At 42.0% G+C, this 20,034-nt stretch overlaps 1 protein-coding gene across 7 annotated transcripts in view; it reads right to left on the bottom strand.

The window, feature by feature from the left end:
* NRG1 (neuregulin 1) overlaps positions 1-20,034 on the bottom strand; it is a 431,945-nt gene that overhangs the window by 227,605 nt on the left and 184,306 nt on the right. For 5 of the 7 annotated variants that reach the window (XM_010400013.4, XM_039567698.1, XM_039567697.1 and 2 more), the window contains 3 exons: positions 16,487-16,664; positions 9,567-9,691; positions 1,557-1,607 (listed from right to left, as the gene is read on the bottom strand). In XM_010400013.4, the coding sequence (XP_010398315.3) occupies positions 1,557-1,607; positions 9,567-9,691; positions 16,487-16,664 (354 nt within the window). The remainder of the gene's footprint in view (positions 1-1,556; positions 1,608-9,566; positions 9,692-16,486; positions 16,665-20,034) is intronic. The other 2 variants (XM_010400016.4, XM_039567699.1) reach the window with 1 other exon arrangement.

The raw sequence follows: 20,034 nt of genomic DNA on the forward strand, positions 1-20,034 counted from the left end.
TGGACCCAGAGCTGGGATAGAACAGTAGGAAAAACAGCACCTGACTGGGTTCAGGACTAAGCTGGTCTCTGCTCCTGCCACATATCAAAGACCTCCTCAGAGTTCCATGAGAAGATCTCAACAAGCAGCCACTGAATGTACTGCTTTTTGTGATGTGTTGCTTGGCATGAAATCTACCAGCGCAGAGATTCATCAGGAATGCAGCCAACTTTTTGAACATCCCAGCTTCCTCCTCTCCAGCAGCACAATAGCAGTAAAGAGGAGGACAGTACTGTAACAGCAGGCACTTGAAGGGACATAAGCAGGGAAAGAGACCACTCAAGAACAAGAACTTTAATTCATGGGAAAGAAGGCAGCAAAGTGCAGGGACTACATTCTTGCTGCACAAGGGAGAAGGCAAGGCAAGCCCAGTGGAGTCAGTGACCAGCGTGTCACCTTCTTCGAACAAAAATGGTTCCAATGGTTACAGGACACTTCCTATTAGCTATGTGGTCTCACATACACCCAGTGAAGCACCAGTGACAGGCCCCACTGAGAACATGAAAGAATATGGGCACATCCAACGTCTCTTCTGTCAGGCAGCAATGCCAAGATTTCAGAAGTAGGTCGCCACACACACAGATGCATCAAAGGAAAGACTGCAGGCATGCTAAATGCAAAATCTGGCAATCACACTGTTTTCCTTGATCTAGCCTACAAACACTGTCATTTCACACTAAAACCTGTCTCTGCCAGACATAGCTTTCCCAAAAAAGCTAGCAGGACCCCAGCCTCTTTGCCAAGCAGGGTATGTGCATCTTGTAAATCCTTGGGTTGCTCGGCTTATACACGTTTATCTACAATTGCCTCAGCCAAAGTCAGCAGCAGAGACAACTGCTTGTATTTTATCCATATATAAAGTAACTCTTAACAGTTAAATAATGAAAGTGGCTCCTCACTGGGGTCAGTCCCAGGAGTAACTCTGGAAGTATGCAATCTGTAACTGCAGGCAGGATGCTGAAAGCAAATTCCATCAGCCTGAAAGAAAACTACCTGGAGAAGGCTCCTAGTATGCCAAGGCAGCTTCAAAAGAGGTTAAGTTACTGACAGTGAGTTACCTGTCTACACTCACAGACCCTGCAGAGCTGTCAGGAATTGTATGTAGAGCCCTGAAGAACAGAGGCAACAGACTTTCCTGAGGACACATCAGTATGCCTATACACTCAGCAAACTCGTAAGGAGCTGCTTGGATTTATAGGAGAAGGAGGTAAGAGCTTTTTTAAAACATAGTTCCTAACAACACAAATACTCCTTTGCTTGGGCTGCTGCAGCCTGACAACTGTAGGCCAAATTAGCTTCCTTGATACAGCCACAGGACAGTAAAAAGTATGCTCAACCCTTCTTCATTCTTTTCTTGGTCCCTGAAGTAGCTCAAGTAGGCAAGGTGATACGCAGAAATGGAGCTGCTGAATGTAGATGAATTGTTCTCTCCTAAGAAGGAGCTGTTTCAGAGCTGTAGAAGCAGTTTCAAGAAGAAATGAAGAGAAACAGATAGAAAGACTGTTAATTCAACTTACGTGAAGTAGTTTTTGTCACTTCTGTTGATGCTGGTATCTTGCTGGTCCTCTCTGGAAAACACAAGAGGCAACAAGAAGTTATAATATGGTGTCATGTGATCCTCTAACAGTATTCAGCTCCAGAATGGACAAGGTAAAGGAGAAAAAGGTGTTCAAAGAAGCAAGCTTAAATTTTGCTTCAGTGGGCAGAGGCTTCAATCAGACATCAACTTGCAGAAGTTTCCTTTTGGGAAAAAACAAAAAATGATGGTGCCTACTCGCAAAACTGAAGAAAAAAGCGCGTTTCTTCTGAAAGAACCCAGTTGTTCAATCTCTTGTTTTCCTCTGGGAATAACTGATCAGTGGCAACAGGAGAAATCATGCAGATGGCTCTGTTTCTGGAAGATGTCAGTGTGAGTATTCACTCCTTATGCTTCTAGGCAGTTAAATTTTGCAAAGATGTGTCCCTGTTCATATCACTTGAATTGCTGTTAAGTATATCCAATAGTGTCACTTGCCATTTCAGGGAAATCTTCTGAGTCACACATGCAAACCCCATCCCTCACGGACTGCTGGGGGCTCTGTGACAGAAATCAGACAGTTGCTTTGCTGAAGAGATGAGGAAAGTTGCGCTTCCATACTGGTCCTATGTACATCTCCACACACTGTTGCTAGTTACATTCTGGCAAGGACTGCTTGCACTCACTTGTTGAACCAGCTGATGGCTAAGGGAGATGGTGCTGCCATGCTTAGATCCTTGCTAATGCAAAATGCACAGATGGGAGAAAGCAGGATGCAGAAAGCCTTTGTTTAGGCTTCACAGACTTGCACAGAGACCTTGTTCCAAAGACAGCAATGATTTGTGAATGCTCTGCTGTCCCTGCAAGCCACAACTGTGTGCAATTTCTTAGGTGTGAACAAATTGCTCTTCAGTTGTATTCAACAACAACCTTGGACTTCCCCAAGTTCTCAAAATATATTTCAGGCTTTAAGTGGCGCAGTTCAATGCAGCTGCACAAGTTTCAACTCTACAGCTGGAGAAAGGCTCTGAATGCCAAAAAAAAAGTCTTGCCCTGAAACCTCAAGGCACACCAAGAATCCCCTAGTAGGTCAAACAAACAGAATTCAGAAAAATTCTCATAAGAGATTTAGGAAAAGGAAACTCAGGAATGTTTTTGTTCTGTTTTGTGAATCTGGATTCCAGTGGCTCTCTGCTCATTGTCTCCAGAGTTTATAGAAACTTGACCAGAGACAAAACTAGCCATCTTCCCTTCAACATCCCTCTTGTTAAACTTTAATATCAACCCTGTATTTTAACTTCTTACTTGCTTGCTTTTCTTTTGTATCTTTTTTTTCCATTTTGGTCCATCTTTCTTTGGCAAATATACTATTTGCCTAGTTAGTACATCCCAGTTTCATCTCACCAATGGCAGAGAACGTGTTATGCAGCATTTCCTTGGCAGCCAGCGATGCGTGGCATGAAAGGGAGTATCCATAAGTAAAATTCTTAAGGTCAAAACCTTTGCATTAGGTCTTGGAACACAGTGGCCTGTAGCCAGGCAGTTTTCAGGACCATTTTTTGGGCATAACGGCAGTTTGCTGTTGTGCAGCTGGGTTGTCTGACAATTAACCTTTCTTAATCACATCAGGAGATGGAACAGGTCTGACAGCTGCATAGCTCAGCATCTGGCACAACTGGAGCAAATTTTTCTTTCACCATTAAAGAAACCATGTTCCATTTAGTGCCTGTGCTGAGCTTGATGGAGCATTTCTTACTGGCACCTCCCCAGCCCAGCTGTGTTAGTACAAACGCCGACGGGAAGCTTCCCTGCCAGTGGAAAATACAGCCAGAGCCTCCTACACCTGAAACGTGCTGAGAAATACATTTGGAAAACATGTGGCAAAGTCACACTTTATCAAGCTCCGCTAGTAACATTCATCTTAGCAACACTAAAAGTGGATGCTAACATTTGGAAGACACAACATTTGTGTGTGTTGCTTACTGCACACAGTACACCACAATGATAACAAAGGCATTTTACATTACCTGAGAAGGCTAGCACAGATCCACATGACAAGCTACCTGAACACAAGAAGCAAGCAAAAAAGGGGTTTCTCATAGCAGGCTGTCAGTACTTGCCTGAGGTGAAAGAGCTGGAACCAATTTTTCAATCATGATACTTTTGCTGCTGCAGTCTGCTAGGGTATGGTGATGGCAGCCTGCAGCCCTGTCTTCATCATCATCATGTTTAAGTGCCCATGAGGAGCAGCTACCTCAGAGGCTACAACCAGTTCTGTCCCCTGGCACTTCTAAGAATACTGCCTTGGTGAAGTGCTGTTCCCTGAAACTGGGTATATTTGTGCTGGGGCTTACTCATGTAAAAATATTGAAGGATCCATGAGGGATCCTTGTCTGGGGATGTTTTAAAGAGCAGGCCCTGCAGCTTCTCAGTCTTTTTCCTTAGTACTCTGGCCAGCAGTATCTTCTGCTATTTCGTCTGACCTAACAGGGAAGAGCTCCTTTAACTCACACCGGACTCCCAACAACCCCACCACCTTGCTGGTATGTTGATCCATCCTTCCAGATAAGGAGCTTTTTTTGGGCTGCTGAGAGGAGACAGCTACAAGCTCTGCTGTATGGCTCTGAGAGAAGCAGGAGGTCCCTCTCCTACTCAGCCAAAACCTTTTCTCCACAATAACCACATATTTAAGAGCCTGACAGCTGCTGTTGTGAACAGCCCTGTGTGTGCCCTCACAGCCTTTTTCCCCCAGTTAGTTTGTCAAAGGCCTAACGCAAAAAATCCTGCTTGAGCAAGTTGAAGGGGTTTGGTTGATCTCATAGGTTTTAGTTCAGGCCTTGCAGGTGGTGGCTCTGAGAACCCTGACAGGGACAACAGCCTGGGCTCTGAGGAGGGTTCACATACCATGACACCATAGATAGAGATGCAAACAAGCTTTTTGTCATCCTGAGGTGTACTTTCTAGCAGTGATACAAGTTTTAAGCCTTTTGCATTGTTTGTGCTATTAGGGTGATATCATCTGAATTATACAAACAATGACACAAGCTAACATACACTTTCAGGAAAGAAGAGCACTTTCTTCACCTCTGTCACTTGGTCTATAGATGGCAGAGCAGAGAGAGTAGTTGTGTAGAAGGTTGGTAAGACCACAGTCTGAGGCCTTAGAGACATGCAAGCACATGTGGTGAAAGATACAGGGTGATCCAGTGGCTAAACTAACTTTTAGTTTCTTAAAGCTACCATACTTTTCCCCATTTTCCTCCAAGGAACTACTGACTTGATTTAGATTAAAGAGCATTGCCCTCAATCCAAGTATGTCAAATTGCAAGGAAAGGTTCAAGAGTACTTTTAGGGGAGTTGCAATACCAGACTGAGTGATGGCCACATTTTTTTCTGAGACAAAATTAGTGACATCGGTCCAGGCATACTGATTTGCTCCAGCTGAGAATCTGACTCATTATGCCAGCCAGTTCAAAACAAACTATGTCCCAGGTCACCTGTAATTATGCTAGAGAGAAGAAATACCCTGATCTCCTACTTTAACCAAGTCTTGGACAGAAGAAGGGACTTCTTTTGCACTTGAAGTATTTCATAGTTGGTCATATGCTCTATGGGAACTGGATATAAGATGTTTTTATTTAGTTATTTCTCAGTCGTCTTCTTGAAGCTAAGCTACTGTCTGTCTTCAGAAGAGGAAGAGCAAATTAAAATTTAATGAATGATGAATATCAGATCCTTATTGATTACTGTACAACTTGGAGCTGTTACTACTACTGAGAGTCCTATGTATGCAAAACCAGAAGCCTGCACAGGCCATTGGGTAGCTAATGAATTTGCCAAGGCTCACCACTGCCTACAATTGAGATACATTAACAGATCACCTGAGTACTTCTTGTATCCATCAATTCAGGCAAATTTGTCCCAGCCACCCACACAGATGAGTCAAATTACATCAACTCACTTTCCACAGACATTGAGGAATAGAGCTCACACAACACCCTGCACACAACCCAGCAGAACCCAGCATCGTAGACTTCTGGCTTTTGAAATTCCGCAGCATGAATCCACCCTTTTGCACCCTGAAACATGCTGGGCACAGCAAACATCCTCAGAGAGGCAAAAGAATCAGGCCAACAGGTTTTTATGGAAAAGACTGACACCACATGCAGATAGAGCATGGTTGACTCTTTATTAAAAAAATATCACTTAGCGAGATGTCTACATAAGGGGTTTTGTGAGCAAGTTGAAAGCTTTGGCTGTGGTGTGAAGTATTCTGTCAGTGCTATTTATTAACCATAGTAAGGTCCTATGCTGATGAGAAAATCCATGAAAAATTCACCGCAAGAATTTTGCCTAGGTAAAGTAACAAATCAGGATGCACAAAAAAAGCAGTTACTATTGCATTAGCAATCCTGTGCACTATTTATACAACACCAGGAGAACCTCATGCCTCTATTCTGACCTCAATTACGATCTTTCTTAGGGGAGCATACATGAGTATGAGTGAATGACAATAAGAAGGCAGCTCATATCCTGTGGGCAAGTTATACTCATTATAAATTTAAAAGAGAACAGAATAGCTCCTATCACTTGCTATTAAGATTGGTAAAAATTGTGTTTGTCTAGCTATTTTTATATTTGTTACATTTTTAATCCACACGTGTGACTCAATAGGCAAGGCTTTATATTTCTTTCAGTAAAACTGGGAAAATTTAAAAGTCTGTGTAGGTCAATACAGTTTGTGTGTGGTGTGTGTTCATGTTTATGTTTAGCAAAAACTTGCACAAGAGCAAACTTGGCAGTTTTAAGTAACAACGTTTATAATAACAATAACAGTAAGAAGGACAGGAGTTACTATTGCATTGAATATTACTGTTTTAGACAGAAAAGTTTACCACTTTGGGGAATGAGATCAGGAAAGATTAAGGTTTCTGCTCACTGAAAACAACAAAAAATGTTTTACAACCGTTTTATTGAGAAATACTAATTTTTCTATGCTTGGAGCAGAGAATTGAAATCAGCAACTTTCCAACATGGGACCTTGATGGTAAATGTGTGGCTTTTTGTATTCTTGGGGGAAAAACCTCAACATATTTGCCTTGTTCTTTGTATGTATTTTCCTAATGTCCACTGCTAGTTTACTTTAGAGACAAGGCACTATGATAAACAGACTTCTGGTCTGGCCCTGGAGTTCTGTTTTGTGCCATACACCAGTAAAGAAAATTTCAACTAAAATAGTTCTAGTTTGACAAAATTTTAGGGAATTTAAACCAGGATTTTTTTTAGATACTGAAAAGCACTAATCTTACAGTGGAAATAAATAACCCCATTCCCAGAAAAGCCATTACTTCATCTACCCTCACTCTTAAAGTACCCAGCACAAAGGGAAAGGAAGACCTAGTGTGCAGATAGCAGGGCACACATAATAAACATGACAAGGTGAGGTCACTTAACTGAAGGTCATAATTTAAGTTATGGTTCACGTGGCAGAGCAGACCAGTATGACCATAAGAAAGTCAGGCCCACTGGTGCATTTTTCTTTACCTCACTGTTACCCTATCTGCTGGAGGTGGAAGAAAGCAACTTCTCTTCCCACTTTGAGAGATTCAGCCTTCTCAGATACCCATGCTTTAGTTTTCTACAGGGACTCCTGGGCTACTCTGGACCCCAAGGGCTTCCCCAAAAGCCCATTAACAGGTAATAACAAGTAAGAGTTAAATATGCTGGATTTTTGTTTGTTGTTTTGTTTTTTTCTTTTAATTTTAAACTTCTTTCTTATGAATATTGCAGGACCTCCCAGATACACAGGAGTCGAGTAATGACTGCCCTTCAGGGCTCATTACCGAGTTTGGATCCCAAATCTGTCATTAAGCTAGCAAGGGGAAGAGGTCAGGGAATGTGGGGGAAGGAGGGGTGAGGAGGTCACTCCTGCAGGGGGTCTATCCCTGTTTGCAAGGCAGATGTTGCCCTTTGAGGCTGTATGGATCTATTGGTCTTAAGCCACCAGATGTTGCCCCTGCTATTTCTCAAATCCAGGTGGAAAATTCCATCATTAGCAGGAAAATTACGAACAATTTTATTGGTAATTTATAAGCAACAGTAAGCAGAGGAGGCTCAGATGTATGTATAGCAACCAAATATGCATGATTGATTTATTCGACCAATGAATGCTGCCATGCCTCAGTCTAGATGATCAAATATCACTGAGATGTTCCAGTGCAGACATCACTTAGTTTCCAGTTCAGATCTTTACAGACAAGAGCCAGCTGCCAAGTTTAGACTGGATTCACGTTGCCCTGCATTCAAGGGAGTTTCCATGCATGGCTGTATTTTAAACAAATTACATTTCATAATACAATTAGACAGATTTTAACATTTATGTTATAGATGCATGTAACAGGGCTTGCCCACAAATAGTTTCAGCTGAGACCAAGCTCCTGTCCCCCTGCAGCAGGAGCATTTTGTAGTCATTCAGCATAGCCCAAAAGGAAGTTGAAAAATCCATGTCACGAAGCACAGGAATGAGGTCCCACATGCACTCCCATGACACCATTCCTTGTCTGAGAAAGTAATAATAAATGGTCAAGCATTTTTTTTTGCATTTATCTCTATCACTGCCTAGGCACAGTGCCTACAGTTGAGTTATGGAAACATTATAGGACCTTTCCATGTAAGCGGCTAATGAGCAACCAAAATTTGTATTCATGGAAACCAAGAGAGTCTACAAAACTACACAGAAACACCTACCCATTTTTCCTCTTAGTAACATTCCAGTAAATAACACTTGATCTTTTATATCAGTCTCCTGACATCTGCTCATGATTATAATACCATACAGCTAGAATGAAATCCTAGCACTTGAGATTCTTTAGTTGATGAAATAGAATAGCAAATACACAAAGTGAATACAGTCAAGCAATTGCTGTGTGATTACAGAACAGCAGATAGACAAAGACAAATCCCCCTGGAAAAGGTCTACATTTGTTTTCTGTTTATGTAAATGCCTAACTCCCATCTAAGAGCACAATGTGGAACAGAAAAGCATGCCTGGTAAATTCACACTGCTGTAACATCTTTAACCCATCTAAGATATGCAGAGAACTCCAGTTTTGTTTGCTAATGAGGGCATGTTTGTTTCGTACTTCACAACTGGCTGGACACTGGAGTTTGAATTATGGGAACTGAATTAGTCAAAGCCACACTTGAAAAACAAGATTTCAGCTGAACTGCTGCCTCCACTGCCTTTCCAAAGGAGAAATAGTACTGCAATACATTTGTGTGTAGTGGAAACACAAAATTTCATCATTACATCCCTGTAAATTAAATGAGTCCTGCAAAACCAGCAATCTATAACAACTGTAAATCTTTTGAGTAAGTCTGAATGCTATCTGTTTCATGAGAAGCTCTACTCCTCAGGAAATAACCTTAAATAACAATACCTGAATCAAAGTGTTTGAATCACACCTAAGCCTCTGAATAATTTGTCTTCAGATACATTCATGCCTTTGTGCTTATTGTTTTAGAAATCAAAATATATGTGAGAGTGAAATCAATATATGTGAGAGTAAAAACAGTGGCAACCAGAGCAGCACAAATATTACTTGAAGTGAGAAGTTCTCGTTCAGCAGTTCAGACTATGACATGCTTTAGGTTAAATGCAACTTCCCCCACTGTGTATAACAGGAATTAGAATAATACTCCCTTCCCTTCATCTTCTTCTGATCTTGACTGTTTAGACTGTGCCCTAAACTTGGTGTTACACAGAAAATGCTGATCTGTCCTGAGATCTGTAGGAAACATCCCATTTGTCTGTAAGGAAAATCGAGCATCTCAACTACATAATAGACAAGTCAGGCCCGACTACTTTTCTTAGTACACGTAATAGATTTCAGTGCTTCCACTTCCACTTCACTTGCCAAGCTCTGTCCTGCTCCTAAGCAATTTGTCCTGCTGGCAGCTTTAACACATGGTCTTTCTGAATGTGACAGTAAAATAATGAGTCAAGCCTTACCATTGGTGTCTGTGATGATAACACTGGCTTTAGTACTGTCATTTCCTAGTTTGCTGCTCACTCTGCATACATATTCCCCAGCATCGGCCAACGTGGCTCTGTAAATGTGAAGCTCAGAGTATTTCCTGTGAAATCAGAAAAAACATATAAACATCCTGTACTGGAATAACAGTCACTGCATCAACTAAAGCACTTTTTTCCCCACCCCTTTCAACAGAGAGTCTTGTCTTCCATTCTTACTGATAGATCAACACTATCCAGTTTGAAAGAAGAGAGGAGATTAAAAAATATCTCTTACAGGCTGCTGGAAAACAGGCATATATTCACAGACTCAAATGAAGGTACTTGCGTATGCTTTTCTGTATGAGAGAAGTCTTTGCTCCTAAAGGAAATCTGAAAAACAACAGTCCAACAACCACCGTCTCTCAGCCAAATTGTTGGCTGTCCAGATGCCACAGAGATGGGTGTAATATTAAAATAGATTACTCTTCCCTACAGGTTCACATTACTAGCAGTAAAGTTCTGGATAAGTACTGTAGTTCCTAACATCTGACTAAACAATCATGAGATTAGAACACACCACACTCTTTAACAGCCTCTGAAACTCCAACAGTAAATCATTCTCCAGTGCTAACAAAAATTCATGGGCAGGAGCACAATTTGCATGAAGCTACATTTTGTTCTTGGCTCAGAGATGTAATTTAATCAGTCTCCAAGGTTTTAAGATTAGATTTTCAAATGCAGAACTCCTGCCTACCCATTAATTTTGTAGGAACATGTTCTGGTGTCATTCATGGGGTCCCCAACACACAGGATGACAATAATCCCATTATCTAGACTGCAGAGAATGACTAGCTTGGGGAAAATGCACACATTACTGCTCTTCCCAGTTACTGCTTAAAAGAAGTGCTCTGGGGAAGTTTCTGCCCGTCATAAAACCTGATCTACAGAATAGTTGCTCAGAGTACATGAACACTGGCTTCCTTAAGTTGGCCTACCCTGACTTGAAGGGCTGATCCCCAGGAGGCAGTGGCTGCTCACTCTAAAAGCTCATAGTCATTGTCATGACTGCTAAACAATGCTTGGGGAGTTGCTTTGCTCTGTCACTGTCATGTCTCCTAACCCTCCGTGCAGAAATCACAACTGGTTACCCCTTCTGCAAATCAGTGAGCATGGCTTGGTTCAGACCACAAACTGGTCTGTTGTAACAGTGTGGGCTTCTGAAGCAACCAAAATGTTCAGTGTCATTTTTCAACACATCCTTGTGAGCCAGCCCTACCTCCATCACAGGACACTATCCCATCTGGTACCAAACGTGCTTATTGGCAGCTCAGCCTTCCCTGCCTCTATGTGAAGATCCTGCTGCTGAGGAGTCAGCCCTGTGGCCCTCATGGAATGAAAGCAGCGTGCTAGGTGGACCCCTCTCTCCCAGAAACATGCATGACAAGAGTTTCCCCTCATGTCCTGAAAGAGGACTGCTTTTCTGAGGCCACTGGGCTTGCAAGAGGGAGGAGCAGCCAAGCCAGGATTAGCAATTTACTCAGGTTTACTCAAATGGTAAAGAAATGAATAGCTGAGTATTTGGGCTCCCTTCTCAGGAAACATTAGGAGCCCAGTTCCCAGTGCTGAATTAATTTACTGGGCTGCACTTCAGACAGCATACAAGAACAGACTCTAGCTGGTGGCAACCATTAATATATATGAGAAAAAAGTGGTAGAGGCACTGACAGAGGTGTCCAAAAGTTGAATGCTACTGGACCTTTGTGTGAAAATTTTACACCTGACTAACAGCTATGCTTATACAACAGTAAAAGTGGTTTGCTTTTTAATTTGCCTGCCCGCCTTCGCAACAGCCTGTTGAGGGCCTGGCCAGGAATGTCGTGCATTGTTCTACACCACCTAACAGCTTGTGTGGACATGTGGTATTTCCTATATTGCAACAGGTTATCTCTCAGCCATACTTGCAGACACTTGTCTAGATGGAGAGGGAGCTGTAGCCTTAGGAAGCTTCAAAAGCCAAAGTTTTTAAGAGGCTTACTGTTTTTAAGAATTCACTGTAACCCAGTGAAAAGGAAGGAAGCACAGCTGCAGCTACATCACTTTAATGCGGACACCCAATGGATATTTGCTGCAATCTTTTCCATATATTAAGTAATATTGATGCAAACTACTTTTGTGGCATGCTTGGCTTTGTGAAGAAACTCTCTGCCCTGCACATTTATTTTTATTGTTTTTGTTTTACTTGATACATATGGGAAAAGGCAAGGAATTGTGTCTTCCTTTTACGATTTTATTATTACATTACAATAGGTGAAGCAACAATATTTCTTACAAATCCATTTCTAAGAAGGCAAATTTACTCTTGGTTTTAGAAAAAAACCCTGTAAGAAGTTTTGTCTCTGAGAGCAGGAGAAATAGTATGAATATTTATAGCCTTAAAAATATCATTGAGAGGTATTGGGACAGAATTCAAAAGAGTCAGAGCAGAAGATGACTCATTAATGGCTGTAAATGAAGCAGTTTCCTAGCAATACAGTACTCCAACAGTACTCACTTAGAGCCCCTGATAAGGGATTTTGTTTTTAAAGGCTTGTCCTTTTCTCAAACTATACCATGCTACTCCAAAAAAAATGCCACTCCCTGTAAGATTTGCTTCTGCTGAATCTTTAGCTCATTGCCACTATGACACTGCTGAGCTTGTATTCATACATGAAGGGTAAAGAAACACATCTGCAGAATGCAGTCCCAGCCCACCTTATCTGATTGCTTGAATTCATTTTGCTTCCAGTCTCCATCTGTCATCCAGAATTGCCTGTCTGCAGGCAAATATCCAGGCTAAGCTTGGGTGAAGCTCAAGGAACAGGGCACTTACACACACAGTTTCCTCACGCACTGCTGCACCCAAAGCCAACAGCTGTAAGTGGCAAACACCTTGTCTCTGCCACAAAAAACCCCCAACTCTGATAAGGGAGTCTCTCTTCATGTAATGAAGAGCACCTGACTTGTACAGCACACTGTCCAAACCAATAATGTACAGGTCTCACCTGCATTTGAAATCAGAGAAGGAAAATGATAGGCTATCATTTTCCATGGGAAATGTTAGCTGGTAGGTGAAAAACCCTTGTCTGGGGTCTGTTTTCTCTGTATCTCTACTGTCACAAAGAAATAGCTTAGACCCTGGACATACAAATCAACCAATCATGGCCTCACCAATCATCAGCAATCAGCAGCAGAAACTCACTGACTGCACGCTCTTACTCAGACAAATTTGAATGAGTGCTTTAAATGTCTTTTATTAAAATGTAAAGTCATTCAGTATCTCTTGACTCTCCAGTGTAATGAGAAGGAATATAGCCATTTAGTGGATTCACCTGCTGTACTGTCATAGAAGTATAAAATCAGAGTAGTTTGCGTTGGCAGGGTCCTTAAAGATCAATAGTTCCAACCCACTTTCCATGGACAGGGGCATCTTTCACTGGACCTGGTTACTCAGAAAGCCTCACCCTTCCTGGCCTTGGAACACTTCCAAGGATAGGGAATCCACAAGCTTTCTGGGCTACAGGTGTCAGTGCCTCCCCACACTCACAGTAAAAAATGTCTTCCTAATACCTAACCTAAAACTACCCTTCTTCAGTTCAAGGAGATTCCCCTTGTCATGTCACTCCACACCCCTGTAAAAAGTCCTTCTCCAACCTTCTTGTAGCCCTCCCTTCAGGCACTGAAAGGTGCTGTAAGGTCTTCCCAAAGACTTCTCCTCTCCAGGGTGAACAGTCCCCACTCTCTCAGCCTGTCTTCATAGAAGGGGTGCTCCAGCCCAATGATCAACCTAATGGCTCTTCTCTGGACTCACTCCAACATGTCCATGTCTTTCTTGTGTTGGGGGCCCCAGAGATGGACACAGTAGTCCAGGTGGGGCCATCACATGCTGGGGCTCGGCACCCTCTGAATCAACCACCCTGAAACCATCCTAGGGAGCTTAGAAGAGTGAAACTGTTTGACAGGCAAAGTAGTCTTTGGAAGGCTAAGCTTTGAGGAAGCCTGCATTGCCACAGGGGCTTCTGAACTCTTAAAACACTAAGAAAACAGCATCTGCTCCACTTTGGCAAATCTTTTGATCCAGTACTATTCACACTGGCCAATGTGCCCAGAACCACCAAGCTGATGTATTATCTTTTCCTTGCCTACTTCAGGTATAAAGCTAAGGTCTTCATTTTTAATTTCTGAGGTAGACGCTTCATCATACTGCCAGATATTTTGCAGTTTGTTAAAAACCTAAGACTATTTAGCTTTAGCTCTGGCTATGTAGCTGAACGAAAGAAACATTTATTTTTATTCCAACAATAAACAGGTTTTATTCTGCCATCCCACAATGAAGGGTGATTTCTTGCAAAATACTACGTGGTAGAAGTCAGTGGCCATTGGGCACTAGATATAAACTTTGTGAGGTTTTGGTAAATGTTAGAAAATGTTATTTTCAAGTGTTTGGATTGAAGATGTCAATAAGGCTGTGGTACTCTGCATGCTAATGGTTCTTCAGAAACACAGCCTACTTTTTACGTAGCCATTTGAACTTTAAAACAAACATTAATCCCAGACAGCTTATCAGCTACTCTAACCTTCACACTTGATGTTTCTCACACTTGGTAACAGTAAAAAATTCACACTAAAATGCTTGTTGTAACAATACAGCAGCATGTGAACATGACAAACATTTATCAGTGGGCTATAATGAAAAAACGCACAGAATATAAGTGGGGAAAAAACTCCTTGATCTGATACTCCTCTAATTTGCAATGGGATCTTTTTAATGTGGCTTTGCTTACTGAAACGTGTATGTCTTTTTATGCATTCATTTACACTGCATTTTTCCCCACTCTTCTTTAGCTTTACAACTCGTGTCTGTCCCACTTTTCATCAAAATAAAATCCATTTTCTCTTAAGCTGTTCATTTCTACTCACTCCTGGATGTACACATGAATAGCAAAAGAAGAAATGGCAAAGCACTGACACATCCCCAAATTAAAATGTCAAAGTAGGAAGGCAGAGAAAATCCTTCAGATGTCAGCAGACATCCCTTGTCTTTCCCCCTTTTGTACTCTACATCTAGTGACTTTCATGTCTCTAACTGGAAGTGCTTCTCCATTCCACACTGACATTTCCAAAACACAGGAGAGAAATTCCAGCAATGAGTGGTATCATTGTGACTGGGGAAGCACAAATGTGTGAAATACAGGTCAAAGCCTGCGCCCTGTCCACTTACGGTGAGTGAAGATGACTTGGTTATTTCTATCTTCCACAAAAAGGCACAATTTTAGTCTTTTTCATTATGTATCTTTTGAAGAATTTTAAACACTTTTTGGCACATCAAGCTCAAAAATAATCTCACACACTCCACATGCATCAATATCAAATCAATAGCAATCAGTTTCCCTTCTGACAGCTCCTCAAACCTTTTTGGGGGGCAAAAAAACCACAGAGAAGTGAACTGGCAAAAGGCAGTTCCTGATTCAATGCTGAACTGATAAAGTCCAGCCCCAGAAAGTGAAATCCTAGCCCCAGTGAGTTTAGTCAATCAGCATCAGCCAAAATGTAAGTGGAGAAAATACTGATTGCTGCTCACAGGCAGCACTGGGTTGCTGGGAAAGCTGAAGGCTAGGCTCTGATCTGAACATTTTCTTTACAGAATAGACTGAAAATACAACTCTGACGGAGACATATGGCTCTGCAAATGAGTCCAGACAATTTGCCAGGCTATCTGCCACCTGGAACAGCTCCATTTTGCAAATGCTGGAAGGAGACATCACAGGTTCCTTCTTGACATCTGTGTGACTGTGGCATGGGGGCTGTGGTGATGCTGCTCTGCCCCTCTCCATGTTTCACCTTGTGCCCCAGGCTGGGGTACAAGAAACTTCAAAGGAGGGCAGGATTTCTGAATTTTAACCTGAATAACTCTAAAAGGTCAAATGTCTATTTGACTATGGCTTGCTTTGTCTAGCAAGGTGAGCCCTGACACAAAGTATGGGGGCACTGAACACCTTGGAAAGAAAAATCTCTTGCAGAGTCCATTCCAAACCTTCTGTGTCTCGAATGAAGGGAAGGCATGCCATAGTGCAGCAGAGAGCAGCCCTACCTACAGAGAGCAGAAGTGAGAGTTGAAAGACTGTGTTCAAATAGATTTTCGTAGCTGGTGACAATTAAAACTTTTTAACCTAGCCAACAAACTAGAGATCAAACAGTAAAAGCCTTCTTCTGTCTCAATGCAGCAAAAGCACTCTCCCCTGCAGAAACAAGGCACCAGTCCATCTTTTAGCACTGGTCATCAGTCACATGTAGGGGGCACTTTCCACCAGACAGGAGGATAGGATTTGCATGCTTTGCTATTCATCTGACATCTGCTACACCAGTGCCTTGTTCTGCAAGTGCAGGAATGCCTCTGGTAAAGGACTACTGCATGCTTGCATAAGACATTCAGAGCTAATGAGGACAGCATCCAGCCCTTCTTAAGGACTAAACTGCTTGAAAAGCAAATCTCTAAAATATTTCAAAATCTGCACTCCTTTGACGATTTTAAGTGTTCTTTGATTTTAGACAATAAACATAAGGTACCTCTGTTCTTGTTAGCAGTTTAAAAATGGCCTGTCTCCAAGGTTTACTGGTTAAAATCATAGCCTTTGGCTATCAGAAAACAGATATAAATTGAAAAGGGAAAATTAATTATGAAATCTTTATACCACACTCACACTTCATTCATACTTTAAGGAAAAAAAACACTGGTGTCTGTTTCCTTAAATTTTCTTCCTCTGTGACTCACAGCTTTCAGCTTTGTGTTACTCCAGTTAACAACTTCAATGCTTGTGTTCTGGTGAACATCACTTCCCAGCCCTCCAAGCCCCACTTGAGAGATATTACTTCGTACTTACTTTTGTTTTTTTGGGATCTTGATATTTTCCGGTCTGTTTCTTTTGGTTATTTCCTTCCCATTCTTTAACCATTTGAATCTGAGCGCAGGATACTCTGAAGTGGTTTCACACCTTAGCACTAGCTTCTGACCCACAGCAGCCTCTTGGTTTTTCATTTCCTTCAATTTGAGGGGCACCGCTAAAGAAATAAAAGAGTGTGCTGGTGATTAGGCCATCCTCAAAAGGGAAAACATCGCTTACTCAAGTTGAGCTAGGCAAGTCATGGAGAGCGAAACCCCAACCAGACTAACAATGCTTCTGCAAAACCCCATGAAAAACAAGGATGTGTACTGTCCTTAAAGCATAAGGACACATTTAATGACAGCCTACTTTGACCCTTTGGAGCTCTCCTACGACAGTCTTACAACTTGCAAGCCGCAGCGAGAACCAAAGTGCTGCTTCTGAATACAGCATGGAGCACTAACAACATTATTTGATTGTGTGCACCTAGGGACAAGACAGCACACCGTGGCAGGCACCTCTGGTTGGTAACACAGAAAGGCAAAGGGAGGGTATCTTGCTGCTTTACTAATTTCAATTGCTATGAGTCACGGGCTACCCAAAGGCTCCAGGTGCAACTGATCTGACACAGAGTTAAAAGCATAAATATAAGCTCTACAGCCTCCCTCGTCTCAGGGAAACGCTTTTGCTACAGCCAAACATTATAACCCACATTATACACCTACCTCAAACCTCAGCTTGGCCATATCCTTTCCCTGAGGCAAAAGACAACAGGCTTGGAAGCCCATCAACAGAATCAATATCAATTAAGGGTATTTTGGACCCAGAAGGGGACACTGCATTGAAAAGGCTCAGCCAACACACTTAGGGTTCCAGCTGATGCATCTCAATTTCTACTGTGTTGTAGCAATAACGTTTCTTGTATGTGTAAACCTCAAACCATTTCAGGCTTTCTAAGTTATAGACCTCTAATATTACACATGAGTCCTGGTCTTTGAGCACAGGCTTCACAGGAAGATGCAGTCCCTTTGTGAGATGCTACCCTTCATTTGACCCCGTGTGCTAGCTGTAAACCAGCCACTTCTGTGCTCCAGTGTATAGGCAAAACACCTATACTTGACCTTGCTTCCCCTGAGGCTTAAGATAACACCTTTACCACACAAACAGGGAGGGCTAATATGGGGTACTGCAGCTGGTCTGCTGATGGGTGATAGCCTGTAAGTCCATCCTCGCTCAGCTGCGCCCTGCCTGAATCTCCAGGGAGTCACTATTGCTGTGCAGTACCTCCAGCAGCAGGGCATTTTGTTTCTTGAACAGTTGTAATATTGTCCAAGGACACAAATGGCCATCCTGGTCAAATGATTCTCCATAAGATGCAGACCAGGCACCCAAAGAGACACCAAAAAGTCTCCAACAGAGTCCTGTGCAAGAAAATGTCCTAACAAACTGGACACTCTTGATTATGTTTTGGTATATGTTCCTCATGCGTTTGTGGGGACTTGCTGATCAGTTGCCCTTAATTATGATTCCAATAAAACAAAAAACAAGCAGCACCATCACAGCCATAATTATGAGAAGCCTGAATAAAGAACAAATATGCACATGCCCAGTAAGTGTGTGACTGTTGAAGGCAGCATGGCCTGTCCCACACGTAAGGCAGCCTTCCTCACCCCAGGAAAGCCCAGGGAAACACTTAATTCCCTGGAAATTGAGCCCTGAGCGGCATAAACAGTGGTAGTTGGGAAAATGTGGTCTGCATTGAGTGACCAAATGAAGTGATGCTGCGACACCAGCAGAAGACAGAAGAGGGACAGAGTAGTCTTCCATAATTAAAAAGTGTCTGATTAAGAAGAAAGTGACAACCTTTTCTGTGTTCCTCGGTTGGCGTGGACAACAAGTTTGTGAAAGGAAGCGTTCTAGACATCAGCAAAATGTCTGAGAGGGAGACTTCTCTGGGAATGGCATCCATGGATGTTGTACATGTGGGGTACATGCACAGCTGTCAGGGTGGCATTGTGATGGATCAGGTAAAGGCCCAGCATTTCATGACCAGAAAATCTTTTCATATGTTGGTTTCCATTTTCTCCCACTCCCCCGGATAATTTTGGAAATTTCAGTGTGTTCTCAAAATGCTATGAAAACAATTTTTGATTTTGGAAAAACAAGTGCCCACACACCATCCTGAAACCAATATGTTTAAATACATACACTTTTATAAGTGTGTGTTTGTATATATATATATTCATTTATATAAGAACACACATAAGTATTGTCTGAATATAAATATTATATTTTTAAAAATAATAATATTTAAAAATTCCAACAAAAATAAATAGCATTAAGTAAGAGCCTTACTACTGAGGCTTGTGCTGACCATTTCATTCTGTCATTAAAGAGTTAAGGTTATAGTCTTTTGTCACTATGTAAGAAAATGAGCTGCAGAGGTTTGAAATACAAAGGCAGTATTTCTTATTTTACCATATTTCACTTGTTATAGTCCTAGTCCATATCTTGCATAAATTAAAAGCATAACCACAATTGCATGGATGAAAATTTTTGTGCTAAAGACTTCAACTAGTTATGGGTTGTTCTTTCAACATAGCAATGTGAAACTGGGAATAAAAGAGAGATGCCATTTTGTTCCTGATTTTTATTTTAATTCAGTATTATCTGCTCAAAATGACTTGCAGATTTTTTCCTCCATCAGAGCTGTCAGTGAAAAAAAGAAAAGTGTTAAATTAATATGCTCAACTCTTGCCATAATTCAGGAGTTACCGGGAAACATAAAAGAGGATTTAATCAATGGCAGTGACCCTCACTAATTCACAGTAACTCGCTGTCCAAGCATGCAGGCTCTCCAGGGAACACAGTAAAAGCTGTTCACAGACATGACAGAAAGGAGATTGTTTCTTTGGGGTTTTTTTATTCTTTTCATTTACACTATGTTTCTTTCCTTTCAGTCGCAGTTTCGCAAAAGTTAATCAGACCTGCCAGGCATATGAGAAAGCTTGTGCTGATAAAACTACAGCATTGTGCACTTGGATCAAGATCAGCTACAGCTTCCACTGTTGCAAGAGGTAACTGACTTTCATCACAGTCTGTGCCAATTCTACGGTGCTGGTAAGACAGGACCTTGTCTGCAGGGTAAAAATGCTTTTAGAAGAGACAAAAATGGTTATAATGATAACTAGACACGGCTCCCCCTGACGCTGCCCTCCCCTTGCCTCTTTACCCCTTCCCCCTTTGTCCTCACAGCATCTCCTGCCAGCTTGGCTCCTTTCCACTTCTCCTTGCGGTGCCTGTCACGCAGGACCACTCCTGCCGCTGGCGAGGCTTCTGCCCACTGTCTGAGGCAGGCAGGAACGAGGCAGGAAGGGCAAGGAAAACATTTTCTGCATTTCCTACATGTAGATGGAGGTTGAAATGCCATCAGGGACACAAGGATTTGGTCAAAATGAAAATGGAAGGGAGCCTCACAGCATTTCCTACAGGTCACTTTTTGGGCAGTGCTGTTATGAGCAGCTCTGGTATGGCAGCAGCAGGGCCCT

Source organism: Corvus cornix, chromosome Z (genome assembly GCF_000738735.6).
Source record: "Corvus cornix cornix isolate S_Up_H32 chromosome Z, ASM73873v5, whole genome shotgun sequence".
Classification (NCBI taxonomy): Eukaryota; Metazoa; Chordata; class Aves; order Passeriformes; family Corvidae; genus Corvus; species Corvus cornix.